Below are 22,578 nucleotides of genomic sequence, written 5' to 3' on the forward strand. Positions count from 1 at the left end.
CCCACGAGGGTGGGTCTGGAACAGTGGCCTGAAGAGACTAGTTTAACATGGAGCTTGATATGTTTATGAACAGGACAATATGACGGAGCTGCCAGCAATAGCAGGCAATGGGACCTAATAGCCAAGGAAGCCCTTTCCAATCCTTAGGGTTGCCACCTAGCCAGGTTTTCCCGGGATCATCTCTTGATCATCCCAAGATCATCCCTAGGGGATCAGTATGCTCTGGCAGTTGTCCAGGTGTATGGATTTAGCCCAAGGATCATCCCGTGGGTCCTGGGTTTTGTACCTCAGAGGAGCCAACCCTACCAGTGCTGTGTTCCTAACAGCACAAACAGCCTGTCACTGATGAAATAGGAGTCACATACGACCCCGCTTGATTTTCAGCCTTCGGATGGAGACTGGTGTGCAGGACATGTTGGCGGGGAGAAGCGATTCTCTTTCTGAGGCCCTTACTGTGGAGTGCAGGAGCAGGGGTCCACACAATGGTAGCTAACAACACATTGATTTCAAGGGGAACAGCAAGGTGTTGCTTAAATTGGGGATATCACTGAGGGATGCATAATACAGAGAACATACGCTGCCTTTTGGCTAGAAATCAACATGTTTCCATAGCTGACTCACGCTGGGAGAGGATCCTGGCTGGTAAGCGAGGGAAGAAAAGCTCTGTGAACTCCACTGGGCTTTGCCTAGGCAAGAGGATCATGGAATCTCAAACTCTCCAGTAAAATGCCAAATCAAGTGCAACATTCCTAAGGTCCACTAGGTGTCAGTCGCTGCTAATATTTGAAAGGGGCCTGCGGGCACAGTAATTGGGGTAGTTGTGCACAGTGGGGCTGGAACAATTGTTAGCGTGAGGGTGCTGAGCTGCGCCCGTCCTCCCCACCTGCTGCAGGGCAGAGTGACGATCCTGCCGTGCTCTTCCCATGTCAGTCCCCTACCCACAGCCCTCTCCCCTGTCACACATGCCCGCATCCCAAGGCTAGATGGATTGCCAGAGCGCCATGAACCCCACTGCTAGAGCATCACATGCTTTATTTCACTCGTCAAGCCCAGCTATAAATTACCCCCCCAACACACAGACCGAAACCCTGAGACCACAGCTGAGCATCAGTGTGTCCTCTCCCCACCCCCGCCCCGACCTGTGGGTGCAGACACCCACTTCGATTCAGAGGGAGCAGGTGGGAAGACTGGCTCTGAGCCAGCTCCCAGGGCTCTGTCTGCTCAGGGCTCTTCTTTGAGACCCCTCCCCTGGCTCCCAGCGGGGCTGGTGCAGTAGGACAAGCTGCCCTCAGCGGGCATTGCTCAGGGGAGCGTATGGCCTGAAAGGCGGGACTCCTCCCCCAGCGGACACGTAGCCCAGCCGCCCCGGCTCTCGGTGCTCACCTGGGACAGGTGCGTGGGCCTCTCGCCTCCAGCAGGATCCCCTGGGAGTTTTGCAGCCCCGGGGTTTGAACTGTGCCCCTTGCCGCAGAGACTGGGGAAAGCTTCTGGACACTCCCGCTGGCCCCTCTTCATGCCCACGCTCACCCTGGCGTCGGAGGGCAAGGGCCGGGGTCCCATGGGGCAGCGACTCTGGCAGGCTCCTTTAACAGCAGTGCCAGGGGAGGTGATGGCATTTATCCCCACAGCTGAGTCTTGCCCATGTACACTGGGCACAGGGTGGAGGGGTCATTTCGGACAGAGCTTTATTGGCTGGCTGGGCCCAGCTCTGCCCTGAGGGCAGCCTGCCTCTTCCTGTAACACAGCCTCCCCTGCCTGCTGCTTCCCCTCCTCTGCCTGCCCTTCCTCGCCCCAGCCTTCCTCCTCCTCCTCCTCCTCGCTGTCCGAGTCCTCGTAGAGGCTGATGGTGGCCTGCACGGGGAAGTTCTCCAGCAGCTTCTCCCCCTCGCTGTAGAGGTAATCGAAGGACCTGGATCGGGGCCACAAGAGTCTGAGGGGAAAACAGGCTTGAGAAATACAGGTTCCTTCGCTTCCCCTGGGACAGAGTACGGGGGTGCACGGCCTGCATGGGGCCCGCACTGGGCGAGGAGGGGCTGCCGGGAGGGAGTGAGGGGCCTGGGCACAGCTGCGTGGAGAAGTGGGGCTTACAGAGAAGAGAGGGCAGGGCTGGCCAAGCAGAGGCACTGCAGGGCTAGAGGATGGGACATCAGTTCACTGGGAGCCCCGGATCCCGGCCCTGGTACACGTACCTGACGGGGTGCCGGAACAGCGCCGCCGCCTTGCCGGAGCCGCCATCCGCCAGCGTCCCGCTGCCGCAGGCCTCGGGAAACAAAGCACAGGAATTGGGACGCATGCCTCCAGCAACTGGCCCCAGAGAAGTCTGCCCCCCAGCTACCGGGGGCCAGCCAAGGGCAGTCTGCCCCTCCGCCTCTAAGGGGCACCACTGGGGCGCCTGCCCCCATGCTCTAGGGCAGTGGTTCCCGACCTGTGGCCCATGGACCCCTGGTGCACCTCGACGATAAGGAGGTCATGGAAAGTTTAAAAGTTGGTAAGGATTGGGCCCACTACAATGAGCCCGATCCTTACTTTGATTTTCCCTTTTTTTTCCCCTCCCCCTGGGCTGCGTGCCCGGCAAAGGGCAGAGTGCCGGGGCAGGAGCTGCCCTCAAGAGAGGAATTTTGGGAGGGTAGAAGGGCAGCAGCCATGCGCTCTGGGACAGGACTTGCTTCTCCCATCCCCGGATGCTAAGGGAGCGAGGGGAAAGTGCTTGTGTTCCGTGCATGCCTCTCACACACCAGCCAGAGGAGATCTGCCCCCCAGCCTCCCATGGGATGTGAATGGAGCCTACACAAAGGATCCCATGCATTAGGCTGCCAGGCCGTGCACTCAGCACAGCATTGCTCGGCTCCCGCGCCCCCTCCTTCTCTGCCCCTGCCCCCAAGCGGTCCCCGTGTGCAGCCCAGCGAGCTCGGAGGTCGGAGGTGGAAAGGGCCAGCAGTGCAGCCCAGCGCTAGCTGCAGAAGGGCTGGAGGGGGTCGCCTGGCAGCCAATCACCCTCCCCCAATCCCACGGCCAGGCAGATTCCCACCATCCCGAGTTCCCTTCTCCCGCACGTCCCATCCTGCGAAACAGACTCCAGAGCTGAAGGTCACCCACGGCCACCTCCCTGGGGAGTGCACCAGCGGGGGGAGGCCGCCCGTGGCCGGCCCGCCTCCCCTACGCCTGTGCTGCTCCACGTTCCTGTCCGCAGAGGCGTAGGGCGAGTGCCCGCCCCGCCTCGGACCCGCCCTGAGCCCCAGAGGGACCAGGGGCCGAGCATAGAGAGGGTGAGACTCACTGTGTCCGTCTGGTCCGTGTGCTGCCGGCTCAGGTCCTTTGCAGGGGGGAGCCAGGGTCTCCAGAGCGGTGGGGATCTGCAAAGAGAGACGAGGCGGGTCTGGAGCGGGCCAGTCGGCCGCCTGCTAGTCCGAGGCGCTATCGCACTGAGACGTCCCCGCCGCGGCATCGCACGAGCGCCAAGGCAAACGCAGGCCCGTGAGAACAGGGCGAGGGTATAAAACACCAAACCCGCCCCCCATCCTTCGGACCGAGACCCGCTCACGTCCACACCCAAACGCAGCCCCCGCCCCAGCCCTCCGCCTGCCCCGCCCTGGGACGAGACCCAGCCCCCAGACTGCTCTGAGCCCCACGAGCCCTCTGCTTTGCAGGGCCAAGGGATGGGGGGGGGGCAGGGAGAGCGATGCATTGGGCCCCAGCTAACCCTCCCCCCAAAGTAGAGGTCAGGGGTTAGGAGAATCCCTGCACCCACATCCTGATCCAGTGTCCCAGCCCCCACCCCCCGGGCCTCAGTTTCCCCAACTGGGTGGTGGGGGCCAGGGAGCCTGTTTCTGAGCCCGAAGGGGAGAGAAGCCCAAAGTCCTTATTAACAATGGCAGTCGCCCCATCTGCCCCACCCCCCGCCCCTTTGCCAACAGCGACAAGACGGAGCAAAGGCTCCCCCCTCGGCTGGCCCCGTCTGCTCCGACTCTGCTGCGCCAGCCCCAGAGCGGGCAAGGGGCACCGTGGCCACAAGTTCCTCGTTACCTTCCGCCTTGCTCTCGGCCCTGCACGGGGCGCCCACAGCCCAAGGCACCGGGGGGCCCCCGGAGCCAGCGCAGGAGGGGAGCGTGGACAGGAGCTTCCATGGCGTGAGCTGGCTAGGCACAGCGAGATCTCTCTCTCCGGCCCCTCGGCTTTTCCTCGGAGCCCTTTATAGCCCTCCCGGCCTGGTGTGGGCTGGGGCAGGGGGGAGAGCCGGAGGTCCCAGTGTGCCCCAGTTGAATAAACAGCAGCTCAGCAGGAGGCTGGGGGGGCAGCGTCAGCTCTGGTGGAAAAACAAAACACAGAAGGGAAAAGTTCGACACCATTTGTGAGAAATGCCCCAGGGGGCCAGGGGGCGGGCGGACAATTAATGAGGGTGATTAGGCGCTTTCTCCCCACGGCCATGAGGGCGGGGGCCGGGGGCAGTGACGCGGGGAAGAAATGGGGCTGCGCTGGCTGTCCACGGGACGGCACCGCTCATGGAGAGGGCTGGGGACAGAGCGGGGGCGGAGGGAGGCGAGGGACAGAGGAGAAAGGCCTGAGATTTCTGGGACGTATCAAAGGGGTAGAAAGGACAGTGGGCCTGGCGAGGGCCCGAGGGCCCCATCCTGCTACCACGGAGCCGGTGGGGCAGGCTGGGCCCTGCGGTGCCAGGACAGCCAGAGAACGTGCATTCGGGCCAGGCCGGGTGCCTGTCGCCAGGCGGGTTTGCCGACTGGGCCTAGGTGCAGGGGAGCAGCCCTGCGAGAAAGCGGCGTGTTGGGGGGCTGAGCTGCCTCCCCCACTGCCAGGGTGCCCCTGGGGCAGCACACGGCGGCCAGGCTGCCCAGGCCTGTGTACCTAGCTCTGCAGGGAGCCCGGGGGGCTGCCCCACCACTGGAGCTAGAACTGGGGAACGACAGGCCCCGCTTCTGTCTCGCGCCGTGCGCTCCCAGACCTTCAGGGGGCCAGGCCCGGGCTCTGCAGGGGGACTCTCCCAAGCACTGGGGTGGCTCTGCCCTCCCAGCCGGCCGGGGGGCTGTGCTGCTCTAGGGGCAGCCCTGGGGGTCTCCCCAGAAGAACCTGGTTTGGGCTGGACGTTGCCAGCCAGGGCTGGGGCGTTAGCAGGGGCGCCCTTGGAATTTCCCTGTCAGACGAGCCGCCCATGGGGTGAGCCTCTCCCCCGCCACTAAGCGCCTGCCAGAGCTGCCTTCTCACACTTGCCCCCCACTTCCCTCCCCCTCACTGGCAGTGCTCAGCACGGGTCCGGGCGGCACCACCTCACCCCTGCTCCGCACAGGGGGCCCTGCCCAGGCCATGAGGCAGGGTCCAGCCCGGCCCATGTCCCATCCTCCCCTCAGAGTCCCCCGACTCCTGCAGCACCTCTGCTAATTAGAGCCCCCCAGGGACCCTAACGAAGCTTTAATGGGATTTGTTATGGGCCTCTTATTAACACCGATTGCCACCCTGAGCGGGACCAGCGCCCCCATCCCCCAACATCTCCACCGCCCGGATGGGCCACGGCCCACTCCCGCAGCCCCAGCTTGGGCCCAGGAGGAAGGAGTCGGAGGGAATTTTCCCTGTCGAGTCAGCTCAGCCCAGCCGAGGCCACAGGGAGGGGATTTTGCCACGGCCCCGCGGAAAGCACCAGAATGGCCGGTCGTTGCCAGCGCTGAGACAGCCTCGTGCTGTGTGGGGGGCGCGGTCTCCCCGCTTTATCACAGCTCAGCGGCCCCCACACTACGCCTCTTCCCCACGTGCTGCTCCCCTCGTGGTGCGGGGCACGTGGCGGGAGCAGGAGGCAAAGTGGGGTCCCAGCTTAGCCCCTCTCCCAAACTGCCTTCAAGGTGGGAGAAGGGGAGAAAATAGCAAATGGTCCCGCCCGGCCTCTGCCGTGCGTCCAGCTGTCCCAAATGCTCCGTCTCTGGGAACGAGCACGGCCAGCTTGGCTGGGCCCTTCGGGAGGACACAATTTGTCGCCCTGGGGCTCTCCTTTGCCCCCCATCTGTGGCAGTGGCTAGGCCTTTGCCTGCACGGCAGCTTGGGCAGGGCTGGTTACATCGTCCCATTTGTTTCTCATTTGGGCCAGGAGTCTTAGAATAACAAAGCGTGGGGAGGGTGAAGGCGGCTGCTGAGCGATATTACAGCCACTCCGGCCAGCTCCCCCAGCCTCCTCCCCTCCCCTCTTCTCAGCTCCAGAGAGCCTGGCAACCGCTGGGAACCAGCCTAATCTGAGTGGGCCCCTTGCCTTTGTTATAAGGGGCGGAGGGCTGTTGTTTGTACGCACCGGAGAGACAGACGGACACCAGAAATGGACGCCATGGTGCGGATTTTCTCCCGCTTCCTCCCTCCCCCGGGCTTACAATGCTGAGGGTCGGTGTTTCGGGGCTCTCCAGGCTGTGCGTGCGTTCACGCTCCTCCCTCCGGCTATTGTGGCTCTCACGTGCCAACGCCGTGTGCACGCGCAAAGCAGGGAGACAAAGTGGGGATAACCGCCCTTCCTGCCCTCCCGGGCGTGCTGTGAGGCGCGAGAGGGCGGATCGGGAAACACGGGCCAGCCCTGGAGCAAGGCGAGCGAGCGCTGAGCCGACACGCCGGGCGGGGTCTGGGGACATGCCTGGCCCACTAGCTAGCAGGAGGTTGGGCTCTGTGCGGGCGCTTAGCCATGGCAATCTCCCCCCGAGCTCTTGCTGCTGGCACAAGGTGTCCTGCCATTAGCGGTGGCAGCAGCCCCTCCTTTGCCCTCCCCCTCGTTTCGGATCCCGGGCGGGCGGCTGCCTTTCTGCGTGTTTTCCAGGAGCCCGAGTTGTTATTGTAGGGCTGCTCGGGACACCCTCTCCAGACCGGATGGATGGGCGCGCCGCAGAGGTTGTTTTGGGCCAGCTCCTGCCTGGGTGGGGGCACGCACTCCTAGTACCATTCCCTGGGAGTGCCCGGGGCACCAAAGCCATCATTCCCGGCCCACAGCGCCGACTGCGACGCCCCGCCAATCAGAGCGCGCAGCGCCCGCTGGAGTCAGCAAGAGACACGGGAGCCCAGCATCATCTAGCCCAGTGTTTCACAACCTTTTTTTATAAAGTACCCCTTTTTCAAAAAAATAATATATATATATATATATATATATATGCCCCCAGTACCTACAGTTTTCAGACACACAAAAGTTTTTCTACTATTACAACATATTTGTTTAAACAACTTAATCGTGGTCAGGTGGACGATTCCATTTTTGGGCGCAAAAAGTACAAAAATAACAAAACGCTGTAAAACTTAAAACAACCATTCCGTTTTCTCCAAATGTCGGTTGTGTTGACGTGCCCCCAGACTTCTCTTGAGTACCCGTAAGGGTACTCGTACCACTGATCTGACCCTCTGTGCTAGCCTTGGGCAGCCAGCCCACAAGCGGGCACTGCCACGCCACAGTGGGCCAGTAGGCGGCGCTCTAGAACGGCACGCCTGCCCCACAGCGCCCCCTTTCTAGCGTGGTGTGCCTCAGCAGCACCCTGCCTCCTATCTCTCCTTTGCACCCCTTATTAACAGGCTTTAGATTGGTCCAGAAATGCCCTTTCTCCCAGTGTCTAATTTGCTGGCCTAAATCACGCAATGCCTAGCCACGAGGGTTCCCTTTTTCTCCCCAGATCTGCTGTCTGCAGGGCTGCATTCTGAGGCCCTCCGCGATTCAGCACCAGCAGAAATAAATGTATTCTTTTCGCAGAAGGGACATTGAATCAATACACCCAAAGGCTTTATCTTCTCACAGGAAAACAAGAGAGGCAATATCATTTGTACTCCCCGAATAAGGACAATGAGCCTTCTTTTCATATGAATAAATGAAAAAATGGGTTAATTTTGTTAGGGAAACTCAACATTTATCCAGACTGTAAGTAAAAGACGTTTACAAATGTTGATTCCAATTTGATTTTCACTACACAACACTGCATTGTTGGGGGGTTTCTTTTGCCCTGCCATCAAAATACTCTGAAGGTTCCCGAAACTGAAGCCAACACAAGTGAATCCTCCTCCAGATCCATTTGACCCAAGTCCGTAAGACGATCCCCTGCTAACTCAGTCATGGGAAGCGCGGATAGCACAGAAAGCAGACAGCCATGTTATGACCAACCCCGGGGGGACCCTGTGTAAGACATCACTCCCAGGATGGACTTGGCAGAAAAGCTTCATGAGTCTGCTGGATGAAGATTTCTCGGCAGTGCAATTATTTATGTATTTAAATAAACAATGAAGGCACAGCCAGATTTTTGCCAGTAGCAGCTGCCGACAAAATGCTGGGGTCGGATTAGGGTATTTTTGTCCCAGATGGGTATATTTTTGTCATTTGGGAATAAACATGTCTATATTTAGAGAGAATCTGCTTTTCCCCATTTCTCCTTTATTTAGCAACTGATTTTGGTAACATTTGGGCCGGAATCCGTGGGGTTTTTCCCCTTTTTTAGAAGCCCCTCATGTGGCGAGGCTCTAAGCCGGGCGTGAGGAGACTTTTTGGGGGGGGGGCGCTGACCCACAGAAAAATCAGCTGGAGGCTGCACACCAGTGAGAAGCAAAAAACAAAACAAAAAGCCAAACCCTTACTGACGTGGCCCCCGACTGAGGAGAAAGACGCTCCCCACATTCCCGTCACACCCCAGAGCCTAGAGGGGCCAGGCTAATGGATTTTGTGTGCGCCAGCCCCGTGGGAGGGAGAAGCAGCACCGGTGCAAGTTCCCCAGTGCCCTACATTCCCCACCCCTGTTCTAAGATGTAGCTTCGTTCGCGTATTTGCCTTAATCCGGCCTTGCCTGACTGCAGCGCTTCCCTGCAGTGGCAGGACATAAGAACGGCCAGACCGAGTCAGATCAAAGGTCCATAGAGCCCAGTGTCCTGTCTGCTGGCAGTGGCCAATGCCAGATGCCCCAGAGGAAGGGAACACAAAAGGTAATCCTCATGTGATCCTTCCCCTGTCATCCATTTCCAGACAGAGGCTAGGGACACCATTCCTACCCATCCTGGCTAATAGCCATTGATGGACCAAACCTCCATGAATGTATCTAGCTCTTTTTTGGGCCCTGTTAAAGTCCTAGTCTTTATAACATCCTCTGGCAAGGAGTTCCACAGGTTAACTGTGCGCTGCAAGAAGAAAAACTTCCTTTTGTTTGGTTTAAACCTGCTACCTACTAATTTCATTTGGTGACCCCTAGTTCTTATATTGTGGGAACAAGTAAATAACTTTTCCTTATCTACCTTTTCCACACCAGTCATGATTTTATAGACCTCTAGCCTCTTTTCTAAGCTGAAAAGTCCCAGTCTTTTTAATCTCTCTTCATATGGGACCCGTTCCAAACCCCTAATAATTGTCTTGCCCTTTTTTGAACTTTAATTCTGCCCTGTCTGTCTGCAGCACCTCCCTGCTGTGGCAGGCCTTGCCCTGCCCTCTCTGGCTCCCATCTCTTCTACTCCCACAGTGTCTGCTGGGTCAGCCTACCTTAGTGGGCTCCATGGACAGTAGCTCTCTGCAGCCCTCCACCTCTTGACGAAGGCCCAAGTGCCTGCTGTTCTATAACCCCACGTCGGCAGTCCCGGTGCACCAACCCCTACTCCCGCTTCTAGGGCCTATTCACCCTGTGACACCTGGAAACCTCCCTCCCTTCCCCGCATTGCCCCATCCAAACCTCCCACTCCTGGCTAGCTTTCTACCCCTCCCTACCTCCCCCCTTAGCCTCCCCGCTCACACTTGTGCCCTTCCCATGCACACACACTTCCAAGCCTTGCACCTGACTCACATTATATTTCAATGCAGGGCTACTCAACACACAGCCTGCAGCCCGTTTGTTTGCAGCCCGCGGGGCAGACTGGGTTTACGCGGGGCTCAACACGCAACCCGCAGGTAGGAGCCCAGACAACAAAGTCATCAATAGAATGGTCTTCTGTGGAGATGCGATTTAATAGGTAAATTCCTGGACTGCTTTGCTCGTTAAAAGTGCTGTCATAGGGGTGGATATCGGGTAAATGTTGCATTTTATTAATATCAGCAGAATGGACTTAAATGGGGCCTGCGTGTTCTGTAGTCTTGCCTTAATCTTTGTATTCATCTATTATCATATATTTGCATATATATTTGCATGGATATGCAACCACACTTCAGTTGCGGCCCTCAGCACGTGCTGTGAGTATCATTGTGGGCTCCGGGGCTGGCGAAGTTGGGTGGCCCTGGTGTAATGCAACCCCCGCGGGACAAACAAGCCAGAAGCGAAGGCCCAACTCAGTCCCTTTGCTGTCACAATTGCAGCCCGTCCCCACTTCCCGTGGCCGTTGCCGTTGGCAGGCGCGTTGGTCTGTACCGGGCTCGCTCTCTCTACAAACCACCTGTGGCCAAAGCAACATGCCCCACTGCTTCCTGCATCCCTGCCCGGCACACCGGGCCCTGCCTGCCCAGGACCGCTCCCCAGGTCCTACAGCTTCTCACTAAGCCAAAAACCTGACAGCCAAGGAATTTTTTTAACACCCCAGCCCCTGACTTTCAGAGATCTCCCCCCTCCCCCAGCAGCAGGTCTGAAGTGCTCCCCAGCACCCTCCTTTGCAGCCTGCCTGACAAGGCTCAGTTTCTATCCTCTCCACCTCCCCCCTTGCGACTCGGTGTCACTTTCACAGCTGCAGCACGAAAGCCCCGGCAGTTTGAGGGGCAGGTTGAGGGGCAGGGCGGAGGCCCTGGGAAAGCCCCCGGCCTGCGGTTAGACAGGCCTGATGTACAGCCGCCCCGGCGGCTCTGTCAGCGCGGCGCCCCTTGGATCCCGCGCGCCCGAAGCCCGGAGGAGCGCTCGCCCCGCTCCGAGCTCGCCCCGCAAAGAGACGGGCAGCAGAGCGGACAGGAGCCTGGAAAGTGTAACCTAACTGGGAGGCTTCACACCTCCGCCTCCCAAATGGTCTCCCCAGCCCTGCGCGCCGGCGACAGCCTGGCGGGGGAAGGTGCCGGCACACTCGGCTGGGCTGTCACGTCTCCAGGCACCAGCACACTTCGGAGTGTGTGGGACAGTGTCAGGCAAAGGTCACAGAGTCACAACCCCTTTTGCCTCATGCCGGATGGGGCTGGATTTCCCACACCCCATGGGGCTGAGAATTTGCAGAGCCGGGGCCTATCAACAGCAGATCTGCCATGGCCCTGGCGACGGAAGCACCAGGTCTGGAGCGGTATCCCTGTGACCCATGCCTGCGGTGGTATCCCTGTGACCTTTGACCTCACCATGCCTGCGGTGGTATCCCTGTGGCCTGTGGTGGTATCCCTATGACCTTTGCCCTTACCATGCCTGCGGTGGTACCCCTGTGACCTTTGACCTCACCATGCCTGCGGTGGTATCCCTGTGACCTTTGACCTCACCATGCTTTTGTGGAAAAGCATCCATGCCAATCTAGACACTCTTTTCCGCAAATGCTTTTAACAGAAAATTTTTCCATTATAAGCATTTGAGGAAAATCATGCCAGTCTAGACGTAGCCCTAGTGTGGTCACTGAGTACTGCAAGTGGCACCTAGACCACTGCAACAGTTCAGCTCAAGTGACCTCTACAGCAGGGACTAGGAGGCAGCTGACTTTTAGCTCAGAGGGTAGAGGCTCCTCTAGTCAGCTCCCGAGGGCCCAGGTTCAAATCCACCTTGGTGGTGGTTACTCAGTGCAAATTGGGTAGCTTATTTCGAGGTAAGGGCGCCGTGTAGACGTACCCGAATTGTGTGTGGCAAGCCAGGCTCTTCTCAGAGCTATTCTGAAGCCTCCTGGGGCGACAGGATCTGAAAATACTGCATGGAGAGATGCAGGAGACAAGTTCTGCCCCCAGGAGGATGGAAAGGTCCCTGGCTTGTAGGGGACTGGGGGACATGGCTGTCCTCTGCCCAGAGCCTTGCTGGGCTGTACACACCAAGAGCGGCCCGACCCCTGGCAGGAATGAGTGCTGAGCTTGGAGCTACGGCATTAAGAAGTTGTGACGAGCAGGACTTGAACAGGGCTCAGCAGAGAGCCAGCTAGATTCATGCAGGTTGGGTCCATCAATGGCTATGAGCCAGGGAGGGCGTCCCTAGACCCTGTCTCTGTCTGGCAGGGACTGGCAGGGACTGGGAGGGGGGGGGAAACACATGACGATTCCCTGTTCTGTTCCCTTCCTCTGGGGCGCTGGCGGCAGACAGGACCCGGACTGGATGGACCTTTGGTCTGGCCTGGCCCAGTGTGGCCGTCCTGCCGTTCCTCCTAGCAGCCCTGACTCTGACTCGGCCAGTGAATGCCAGGCAGGGCCAAGCATGCGCCAAAGGAGAGAGACAGGTCGCTGAGGGTGGGGGCGGCGGGAGAGAGCCCAGGTGCATGGAGACCTGAGCTGCCCCCTCACCTCCGCAGGTCAGGTGGTGCTGGAGGGGCCTTGGCAGGGCTCCCTGGGACAGGGCATTAGACCTGCCCTCTCCCTGTGCGCCTCTCAGCAAAGGGATGGCCGGGGGAAACCAGTCTCCTCCCTGGCCGAGCAGAACCTCGGAGCCGGGGCAGAGGGCCGCTGTCTGAAAGGGTTTTGCAGCCTGGCAGCGCTGCCTCCAGCTGCTTTGCATTCCTGCTCAAGCTCTCTTAGCCAGGGGCTGGCCTAGCACATGCCGATTCCTGGCAGGAGCAGTGGCTGGAGGAGGCAGCGACCCGGGGCAGGGGCTGTTCTCAGACCCAGGGGGCCAGGATCCCCGAGCAGCCCAAAGCGACTCCCTGGTCAGCTTGCGGGCGAGCGTCTCTTACCACGGGGTGCCCCAGCTCAGGCACATGGCGCTCAGGGCGACTCCAGCAGCTGGGTGGAAAGGGGCGGTGGCGCTCAGCGTGGCAGGAGGGGGTGGCGCTCAGCGTGGCAGGAGGCTGGGTTTCGCCAGGCCCCCGGCACAGCGTGACAACCTTGACAGGGTTTATGATCTGGGGGCTCTTGCACTGCAGGATGTTTGGGATGGCAGGGAGGTGAAAGGGTACTTGGCATCTCCCAGGACTCCCTGGTCAATATTTAATCTGCTATAGATTTCTTTCCTTCCAGGGAGTTTCTCCTCCCCTCACTCCCGCCCCCACAAGGACAGCCCCACGGCGCGAGCCTACAAGGAGCCCACACCCGCCAGCTGCTCTCCAAGAGCTGGGACAACAGACCGAGGGGAGCGGAGGGGAGCCGGCGAGGCAAAGGAGAAGCAGGCGGCCACAGTCAGGTGAGGAACGTGCTTGAAGATGGTCTCGGTGGGGCTGCAGCTCGTGGGCTACATTCTGGCGGGGCTGGGGCTGCTGGGCACCGTGATCACCACACTCCTGCCCAGCTGGAAGAACAGCTCCTACATCGGCGCCAGCATTGTGACCGCCGTGGGCTTCACCCGGGGCCTGTGGATGGAGTGCGCCATCTTCAGCACTGGCATCACCCAGTGCGACATCTACAACTCCCTGCTGTCCCTACCCCCCGACATCCAGGCGGCGCAGGCCCTGATGGTGACGTCCTGCGCCGTCTCCTCGCTGGCCTGCATCGTCTCTGTGATGGGGATGCGGTGCACTATCTTCGCCCAGGGCTCCCCTGCCAAGGACAAGATTGCTGTGGCCGGGGGGGCCATCTTCATCCTGGGGGGCGTGCTGTGCTTCATCCCCCTGGTGTGGAACACCCACGTGGTGCTGCGGGACTTCTACAACCCGCTGCTCCCGGACAGCACCAAGTACGAGATGGGCGAGGCCATGTACCTGGGCATCGTCTCCTCCTTGCTCACCATCATTGGCGGCTGCATCCTCTGCGCCTCCTGCCCGCCGCGGGAGACTGAGCCGGCCTACCCCAGCGCCTACCAGGCCAAGCTGCTGGCCAACCCCCGGCCGTCCATCAGCCACACGCAAAAAACAAAGAGTGAGTTCAATGCCTACAACCTGACGGGCTACGTCTAAGAGCCCCAAGGAGGGCCCAACTTCCCAGCAGGCCGTGGGACGGTACCTCAGCGGCCTTGGGGGCCACCGAGCAGGCCTGGGCGGGGGGCAGTCAGAGGCGAGGCCGAGCCCGGCACTGGGGCTCGTCCGACTCTCTCCTGCACTTGTCCTCGAATCCCAGTCCCCACGGACGGACGGACGCTCCCACGAGGCACCTGGCTGCTGGCACGGACTAGGCTGGCTCTAGCCTCCTGCTGCTGCGCGCCACGTGGCAGGCAGCCGAGCCCCGGCCGGGGAGGGGGGCGCTTCTTTGGGGACCCCCACTGCACCGGGGAAGCGCAGCATCGCGGGCACCATGAGATCAGTGAATGCTCAGTCAACTTGGCAACAGAGGGACCCAGCCGCCAGCACCTGGCTCGCACCCAGGGTCACTGGCCTCGGGCCAAGGCCGCCCGCCTGCAAGCGCAGGACGGCGAGAAGGGGACGATACAGCGGCTGGGAGAGCGGCTGAGCCGGGGGAGCTTGTGGGACTGGCTGCCGAGCTCTCGCTGGACTTGGGGGAAGTGTGGAGGGGGGAGCAGCACGTTGGCTGAACAGCCCCGAGGGCCGAGACTGCCGAGGGGCTGCAATAAAGCTGTTTACAGTTCTCCTGACGTGACTTTTCTTCTGTGCCGAAGGGGCTCCCCCACCCCCGCCGGGCCAGGCCACCGTGTGCCCATTACAGCCGCAGGGCACGGGCTCAGCAGGCGGATTTCAAAGGGGCCGGGGAGCCCCAACCCAGCCCCCGTGCGAGCCGGCGCGTTTCTTTCTGTGCCTGGCTTTGAAGAGTCGTGACCTCGGGTATGGGAACGCCACGGCCCCTTGCTGCTGGCGCGGGGGAACCAGAGCGCTCTGAACGGCGCGGCTGGGGAAGGGCTGCTCCCGGCCCCCCGCACCTCCCTGGGAAAACCCTCCCTGGGCTCCCTGCCCCCGGAGGTGACGGGCGCGCAGGGCAGGGAGCAGATACATGAGCGCAGATCTGGCCCTCGGGGGCTCGGCTCCGGCCCAGCCAGAGTCGCAGGGAGCAGAAGGGCAGTGTGGTCCAGTGGACGGAGCAGGGCCCTGCGAGCCTGGCGTGGTCCAGGGGACGGAGCAGGGCCCTGCGAGCCAGGCACGTGTGAGATGAAGCCCAGCTCTGCCTGCGACCTTGGACAAGACTCCGTTTGCCCACGTCAAAGAGCCAGCCCCCGGCGAGGTCAATGCCTGGTGCCCCGAGGCCGGAAGGGTCTCTCCGCAAGCCCCGCAGGGTCCAAAGGCTGTGGCGGGGTTCTCCTCACAGGAGCCGAGACCCTCCCGCCCAAGCCTGGGCAGGCAGCTCCGTGCGGCTCACGAGCCAGCCCCTGCTGTTAATCCAGAGCCCCCGGGCCCAGCGAGGCTAGGAGCAGCCTGGCATGGCCCAGGGGGTCCCCTTGCCCGGCGCTGACCCTCGCTGGGTGGCTGACAGGGCTGCCGGTGACGTTCTTCAGCAGGGGAGGGCGGCAGCTGCACCCAGCGCGGAGCAGGCCTGTGGGCCTGGGGGGGCGGGAGGGGAACTGGAGACCTGGGGGACTAGCCCCCCCGCGGGAGCGACGGCCTGGCTGTCATGCGCCCGGCTGAACGGGGCTTCCCCGGGGCCCGCGCCCGGCTGAACGGGGCTTCCCCGGGGCCCTTGCCCAGCAACGGCCACTGCAGCACATGCCCCTGCCCTCCACCCTGGCCCCCTCTGCCGGGGCCAGCGCCCAGGCCAAGAGCGGCAGGGCCTTCCGCTGCGCCAGCCCGCGGCCCCACGCGGCCCAAACCGGGCTGCCTCCCGCCAGGGGCTCCCCAGGAGCCGAGGGCAACAGGAGACCCCCAGGCATGCAGGGAATATGCCCCCCCCACACACCGCCCCGGCCCAGGGAATACGCCCCCCACCCACACCGCCCCGGCCCAGGGAATACGCCCCCCCCCCACCCACACCGCCCCGCCCCAGGGAATACGCCCCCCCACACACCGCCCCGCCCCAGGGAATACGCCCGCCCCCCCACACCGCCCCGCCCCAGGGAATACGCCCCCCCCCCACACCGCCCTGCCCCAGGGAATACGCCCCCCCCCCCACACCGCCCTGCCCCAGGGAATACGCCCCCCCACACACCGCCCCTTCCCAGGGAATACCCCCCCCCCCAGCCCTTCATACACCGCAGCACGAGCCAGGGAACACGGCCAGGGGCTGCAGAAGGGATCATACAGGTCAGGCGCCTCACAGGACAGGTGTTGGCTCCACCCCCCAGGCAACCCTGTGCATCAGACCTAGCCTTACCCCTCACTGAATGGCAGCCCAAAGCTGGGGGCACCCTCCCTTCCCCCTTCCTAGCCCTGAGCCCCCGCCTCTGAGCCCCTCCATTCGAGCCTGGAGCATCCTCCTGCACCCCAAACCCAGCTGGAGCCCTCCCCTCCCCCTCCCTCTGCACCCCAATCCTTCAACCTCAGCCCTCCCCCTGCACCCCAAACCCTTCAACCCCAGCTCTCCCCCTCCCACTGCACCCTAATCCTTCAACCTCAGCCTTCCCCCTGTACCCCAAACCCATCAACCCCAGCCCTGCACCCCCGCCTGTCCTCTGAACCCCTCAGCCTCAGCCCAGAGCAGCCTCCTACATCCCAACCCACCCATCTCTGGCCCCTCTCTAGAGCCCACATCCCCAGCCAGACCCTGCACCCCTCCCATACCCCAACCCCCAGTTTCGTGGGGTTCATGGCCCTCCATACAATTTCCAAACACTGCGATACAGCCCTGAGACCAAAAGGTCTGCCCATCCCTGCTCTGCACCCAGTGCTGCCAGCAGTTTGCCAGTCACATCGCTGCCCGCCTCAGTTTCCCTAGCTGTAAAATGGGGATAACAGCCACCTCCCTTACAGGCAGAAGGGCCAGGCTTAAATGCTCTGATACCTGCCAAGTGCTTTGCGACCGTCCAAAGAAACGTGCAAGAGGGGAGCCAAGGACCTTCCGAGCTGGCTGTCTCGGGGCCCAGCTGGCTCGTAGGCCGGCACTGGGGTAGCACCTTCCGCGTCCTGCTGAAACCCGCCCTGGGGCAGCAGGGACACGGCCACTACGTGGGAGCAGGCAGGTGTCACCACGCAAGCACGGTAATCACAATTCACTCCCTTGCTTGCAGTCAGGGTAGGAGAGGGCGCAGGCATGGCACTGCCTATGCCCTGTACTTATTTCACTCACACACACACACACAGCTCCCCTGGGCGGCGCCAGCCATACTCGGACCCACGGCAAGAATATTAAACACCCTCCGCAGGGAGCGAGAGACCAGAGGCTGGAATGTTTAATCCTTGAGTCGCTTGCAGAAAGGGAGGGCCGGGTGCACTGTACCAGCCTCAGAAAACCAGGCCAGATGGCAGCGCAAGAGCCTCCACCGGTTACTTTAAAACCCTGAGGCTAGCTCAGCTCGCTCCTTCTGGAATTGCTATAGCTCCCGCAGACACCAGATCGTCCTCCCCAGTGCCTAAAAAGGAGCCGAGGGGAGGAAGGGGTGTTATTGGACCCATTTTGCAGATGGGTAAACTGACAGGGCAGGCCCCACAATGCAGAGCAAGGCCATGGTAGAGCTCGTCTAAACTAGACTGGTTTCCGCGTCTGAGCTCCGCCCACAGGGCTGTGCCACAGCACGCTGGCTCAGCAACCCCCGGGCAAGCCACCTCTTACCGAGCCATGAGGTTTCTCGTTAATCCTCCAACCTGCTGGAAGAGGAGACGGATCATTCTGCACCCGGGACGCTCTCATCCCAGTGCCTTGGGTCTCAGGAGACAAGTTCCTTCACAGAATCGTGTCTGCCCAGGGCATGGTCTGCCAGGCACTGCCAACCCCCTCCGCGAGGTCGGAGCTGAAGGATCTGGCTGACATGCTTATCCTGGCTTTGCTGCATTTTATTAGCGCCGCCGCTCAAAAATGAGAAATAAACTAGTTAAACGTGGCAGCCTGAATCAGCCTGGCATGTGCCACAAGCCCTTGGCTACTGCATTGGAGGCTGTAGAATTAAAAAGCCCTGCACAGGCGTAATTAGCTAAAGCACACCGCCAGGCCCACAGGCGCAGCAATGAAATAAGCGTGTGTGACGATGGCGATAAGGGACGGTCCAGCCAGCCTGGAGCATCGGCAGTGTCTGCAGGGCCCATCCATCATTGAACAGGCAGCTGGTTTTGCCACGGCCCTGCCTTACGCTGCTGAGGCCTTGGGGGGCACTGATGGAGCCCTGAATCGCGGGGCCTTGCAAAATTCTGCAGTCATGGCTGGCCTGGCCAGTATCAGTAGGAACATCTTCCAGCCACCCCCTCTCTGGGGCTGGTGAATGCCTCCTCGCCTGCCAACATTCATGAACTTGGGAGCATCAGGTGCAGTTTTAAAGGTTCCCTACCTGCCCTCCCAGCATAAAGCAATTTAGATTAGCCGGGGGGCAGCAGGTTCATTGCTGAGACGTCACCGTCTCCACCATTAACCTTGCACCAGGGAAATCATGTTTACCTGAAGCGCTAATGCTCCTGATAATAGCGTGACTCATACTTTCTCCCCTCCATGTGTCTTGCAGCAGAAACCCCAGGGACCTGACCCCGGTGATAACAGAGATGCTCGTTAGGGGAGACTGCAGCTCATTGCGAGGTGAAGGGCCTTTGCCGGTCTGGGCCCCGCTTGCTCTGGAGCAAAACAAGTTCTCCCAGTCACTGAAAAGTTTGCACAGAGGACACAAGGGCTCAAAGGCCCCCAAAGGCCAAGAGAGAGAGAGGAGCAAATAGTTGAGTGGGACCAATCCGTTGGCCAACTGTCGGCAGACAGGACACTGGGCTAGATGGACCTTTGGTCTGACCAAGTCTGGCTGTTCTAACCCATGTACTTGGGAACGTGGGTCCCAGTCCAGCTACAGAAGCAGAGGTCCGGGAGAAAGATCAGTGCCAAGCAAAAGCCCCTGACTATGCAGCAAGTCTTTCTAGAGACTGTTCCTTACACAAAGGCACACCTGCACTTGGGTCCGGGAAAGGTGGGGAGTTCATCTGTCAGGGCACGTCTCTGCTGCACAATTATTGTAACCCACAATTATCCTACAGCCGCTGCAGTACTGCACTGGTTTCTGCATGTCCTCTGCAGGCGCGCTGGTACTGAGCATACCATCCACACGGCGCGTCGTGGGAGAGTCGCTGCAGCCAGTAACCGTCGATGTGAGCAATGCAGTGGCTTGGGCGCTGTGTTGAGTTAGCCACATCCACCGTGACTCTATGCTGCTCATGGAGATGGAGTTAAAGGGGCATAGCGGGGCAGTTATGTCGGTGGGAGGGAAATTTTAGTGGTAACACTTGGTCGACATAGGCTGCCTTGTGTTGACCTAACTAGCACAGAGCAGATATCATTCCCACTTACTTAAACCAATTGTAAGTGCTTGCTTCTTGTAGTCGATGCACAACCAAGACTTGAGAAACACTTGAAATAAGAGGGTTTTTTTCCATGCACTGGACATTCTGGTCTTGTCTATCCAGTGTTGCACCACCCTGCTCAAAGCCTCTGCGGATGACAGGAGAAGCAGCAGGGTTATGGAATCATCACTATTCAGAAGAGACCTGACTGCAAAAAACAGCTGATTTATTCAGGCTATTAAAAATTCTGGGCTTTATTTTTTCATCCCCACCCATTAATGCAAATGTCCAAATGAACATCAGAAGTAAAGCTCTTTGTTAAAAGATTCAACACCTCAGCAGCTCCAATCAAGGGCTGAGTTTCCAATGCACAGGACAGGCTGGAGGAAGGACAGAATACGTGGCTGATCCGATAACAAGATGCAAGGTACATGGGTATAAGGACGCCTCCAAGTTGAAAACTCAGCAACAGGGGCACCATTAAGGTTGTTGAGGGTAATGTAACAGGCAGGAAGTACATGCAACCCCGAAGTAGGGTTTCTTGGCACAGTGTGACTTTTGTAAACCTAATGCACTTTTAAATTACCCATTGGAGATTAGAACTTCAGCTTAGCCAAGGCTCCCTTGGAATTTCCTCATTCCCATCCTGTTTGAAGCCGTCCTGTCAATGATCAGGCATGTGAATGAAAAGCGCCGGGGAGGGAGATGCTGCACCCCGAGGGGTGGCTGGAAGTTCACTCAGCGCGCTGATGAGGAGACCCCAGTGCTGTCCAAAGCCCCCGCTCTCCACACTGGCTTAGTTTTCTCCATGTCAATTTCAGGCTAGTGGAAAGTGCCCAGTTAACGGGTTCACCTACTCTGCAGCCCAGGGAACAGCCCCTCTCCTCTGCTCACTCAGCTCAGAGATGCAGTTCAGGCGCCTCTCTCCGGGGGCTGGAGGCCTGTGCCGTTTCGGTGCCCGCTCAGCTGTCAGTGCTGGGCGGCTGCCGTTGGGCCCGGTATCTTGATGGGCATGCTGTTATCAGCCCTCGGAGCCTACTTGGCAGTGCTGGCCGCGCTGCCGGGATCCGCGAGGATGCGCCCAAGGCGAGCAGGTCAGCGAGTGCAGCGCCCTGAGCGAAACGAGGAGCCGGGCCCCAAGGGCACCACAATCAGTGGCCACAGCAGTAGTGGCGCCTGGAGATGTTCAATTTAGTTAAATAACGAATCGACTAGTCGAGGGATTTTCCATCAACGAGTCGATACGCAGGGGAGCCGCAGCGGGGCCAGTTCCTGGCCCAGGAGCTAACCCCACTGCGGCTCTGCCTGTTACTGTCAGCTCTTAGCGAGGCTGGTGTGCAGTGGGGGCACCCGGCCCGAGCCGATAATCAGCTGTCCTGGCTCCGGGCTTTACCAACCACCCCTGCAGCAGCACCCCCAAGGAGAGGAGTCACTCCCATTCCACAGGGTCCTTCAGCCACCTGCCCGCTGGCAAGAATGGAAACCGGAGGGCCAGAGCCCCACATTCTCAGCTGAGCACTGGCCCTGCTTTGATGACTCAAATATTCCCTCACCACAAAAGGCAGCTTTGATTGCCTTATTGCCTGCGTGGTGTCTCAGATCAAACAAGGGGCAATAACATATTAACATGCTCTTATCACCAAGCGCAATACAGGCACCATAAACGAACGAGGCAGAAACCAGCAGCCACACCTGGAGCTGGGGGCGGCAGAATTCAGCATTGGTGCGGCTGCCAAGAGCATTTTCCTAGCTCTCCGTTCCCACTTCACTTGCCATCCCTCCTCGGTCTTCCCCTTCCCTGCCCTGTCCGAAACCATGCCGCCGCCTCTGATGTCTTACGGTGTCACCCGGCATCCGCTGCTCCCCTTCGCTTCACGGATCAGGCAGCCGCGATGACCCAGGATTCAAAATGTTCCAACAGGCAGCGTCATGCTCTCTGCCACGCATGGGAGAAGCGCCCGCAAAGGTCTGCACAGTCAGCCCCCCTCTCACCCCTCTCCTCCGGCATGGTGCCTTCAAACACGGGGCAAAGGGCTAGGCAGCGGGTCCGCTGGGGCTGCAGCATCGCAGGCTGAGCAGTGCCACCTCCCGGGGCTCCTCTCCCAGCCTTCACCTGTCCACTTAGATTGCAAGCTCTTTGGGCCAGGCCCTGTACAGACTCGGGTCCCTGCCCGCCAGGCGCTGCCGCAGTTCACGCTCTAACCCTTACCCCTGCCGCGCCAGCGACACTTTCTAACCTACCTGTGTTGTCGCTCACGTTGAGGCGGCCCTGGGCCATTGTGAGCATTTTGGGGCCCGATCCTCTCCCATTTCACTTCAGTGACAGAAGTTTTCAGGGGCCCCCTTGAGCTCAGGGCCCTGACACAATTGTCCCTTCTCTTCCTCTGCCCCATCAGCCAGATGGCAGTAACTCTCACCCCCGGAACCACACCGTGGCGCTCACTTCTATGGCTAGGAAGTGCAGCATCTTTTCTTGCCCTCCGACCTTGCACCTAGTCACTCCCGGCTGTGTTTAAAAGCCAGGGGCTGCATGGCCACCATTCGCTCGTGAGCAGGAGCGGTGTGCTGCTGTGCTGTCCCTCCGGCTCTCCGCATGGGCTCTGGTTGTGCCTAGCCTTGCTGCCCGCCGAGGACTTTCTATGCCTGCTGCCGCTCCCCATACGACCACCCTGGATGCAGGATTTGGGGACGAGGCGGTGGCCAGCAAGAGCGCAGGGGCTAAGCTGCAGCCTCCTTTTCTTATCTTGACCCGCCCAGGACGTGGCTGCAGAGAATAAAACAGGCTGGGCCGCAGCACGACACAAAGCAACCCCAGCAGGGCAGGCTGGTGACCTCACCTACGCGGCCCCTTCCCACGCAGAACCCAGCCTTCCCCCAGGGTGCACCCCGGGCCACCACGCTGCGGCTGCAACTTGGGCTCATTCCTGATCCCAGAAGTGAGAGCCCCTTGAAATGCAGGGGGGGGGGAGGAAAGGCCAGCAGGGTCCTGGGATCCTTGGGTGAAGGGCTGCTCCTCTTATGCACTTGAAGTTATTAAGCAAGACTCAGGTTTACTGAGCCATTACTGTCCCGCTTCCTGTGCCTCGAAACCTAGCAGCAGCGAAGGCTGCTTACTGATCGGCCAACAATTTACATGAACCCTTCCCCCGCCCTCCCCCCCCAAGCTTCTTTCTATTTTCCACCCTCCTCCCACCGCCCCTGGAAAACCATCTGTTGTCCCATTGCCAGTATCATGTCCAAATGACAAGGCAAGGTGGGCAGAGTGGCCTGCTCGGGAGGGCAGGTGCCCCA

General features: G+C 60.2%; 2 protein-coding genes across 3 annotated transcripts; one reads left to right on the forward strand and one right to left on the reverse strand.

The window, feature by feature from the left end:
• Positions 1–1,015: 1,015 nt before the first annotated feature.
• Positions 1,016–12,972, reverse strand: RIPPLY1 (ripply transcriptional repressor 1). 2 transcript variants are annotated; one of them, XM_075896707.1, is made up of 5 exons: positions 12,745–12,972; positions 4,024–4,303; positions 3,278–3,353; positions 2,190–2,260; positions 1,016–1,909 (listed from the first exon to the last, which is right to left on the reverse strand). In XM_075896707.1, exons 2-5 carry the CDS (start codon positions 4,122–4,124, stop codon positions 1,669–1,671), a joined length of 489 nt encoding a protein of 162 aa, XP_075752822.1. In that variant the 5' UTR covers positions 4,125–4,303; positions 12,745–12,972; the 3' UTR covers positions 1,016–1,668. The 2 variants fall into 2 exon arrangements, with proteins under 2 accessions (XP_075752822.1, XP_075752821.1); XM_075896706.1 differs by having other exon boundaries at positions 1,016–1,930.
• Positions 12,973–13,058: 86 nt separating this feature from the next.
• Positions 13,059–14,525, forward strand: CLDN2 (claudin 2). The gene has a single exon (XM_006139578.4). The coding sequence runs from the start codon at positions 13,210–13,212 to the stop codon at positions 13,897–13,899; it is 690 nt and encodes a 229-aa protein (XP_006139640.2). The 5' UTR covers positions 13,059–13,209; the 3' UTR covers positions 13,900–14,525.
• Positions 14,526–22,578: the final 8,053 nt, after the last annotated feature.

This window comes from Pelodiscus sinensis, chromosome 13 (genome assembly GCF_049634645.1).
Source record: "Pelodiscus sinensis isolate JC-2024 chromosome 13, ASM4963464v1, whole genome shotgun sequence".
NCBI lineage: Eukaryota > Metazoa > Chordata > Testudines > Trionychidae > Pelodiscus > Pelodiscus sinensis.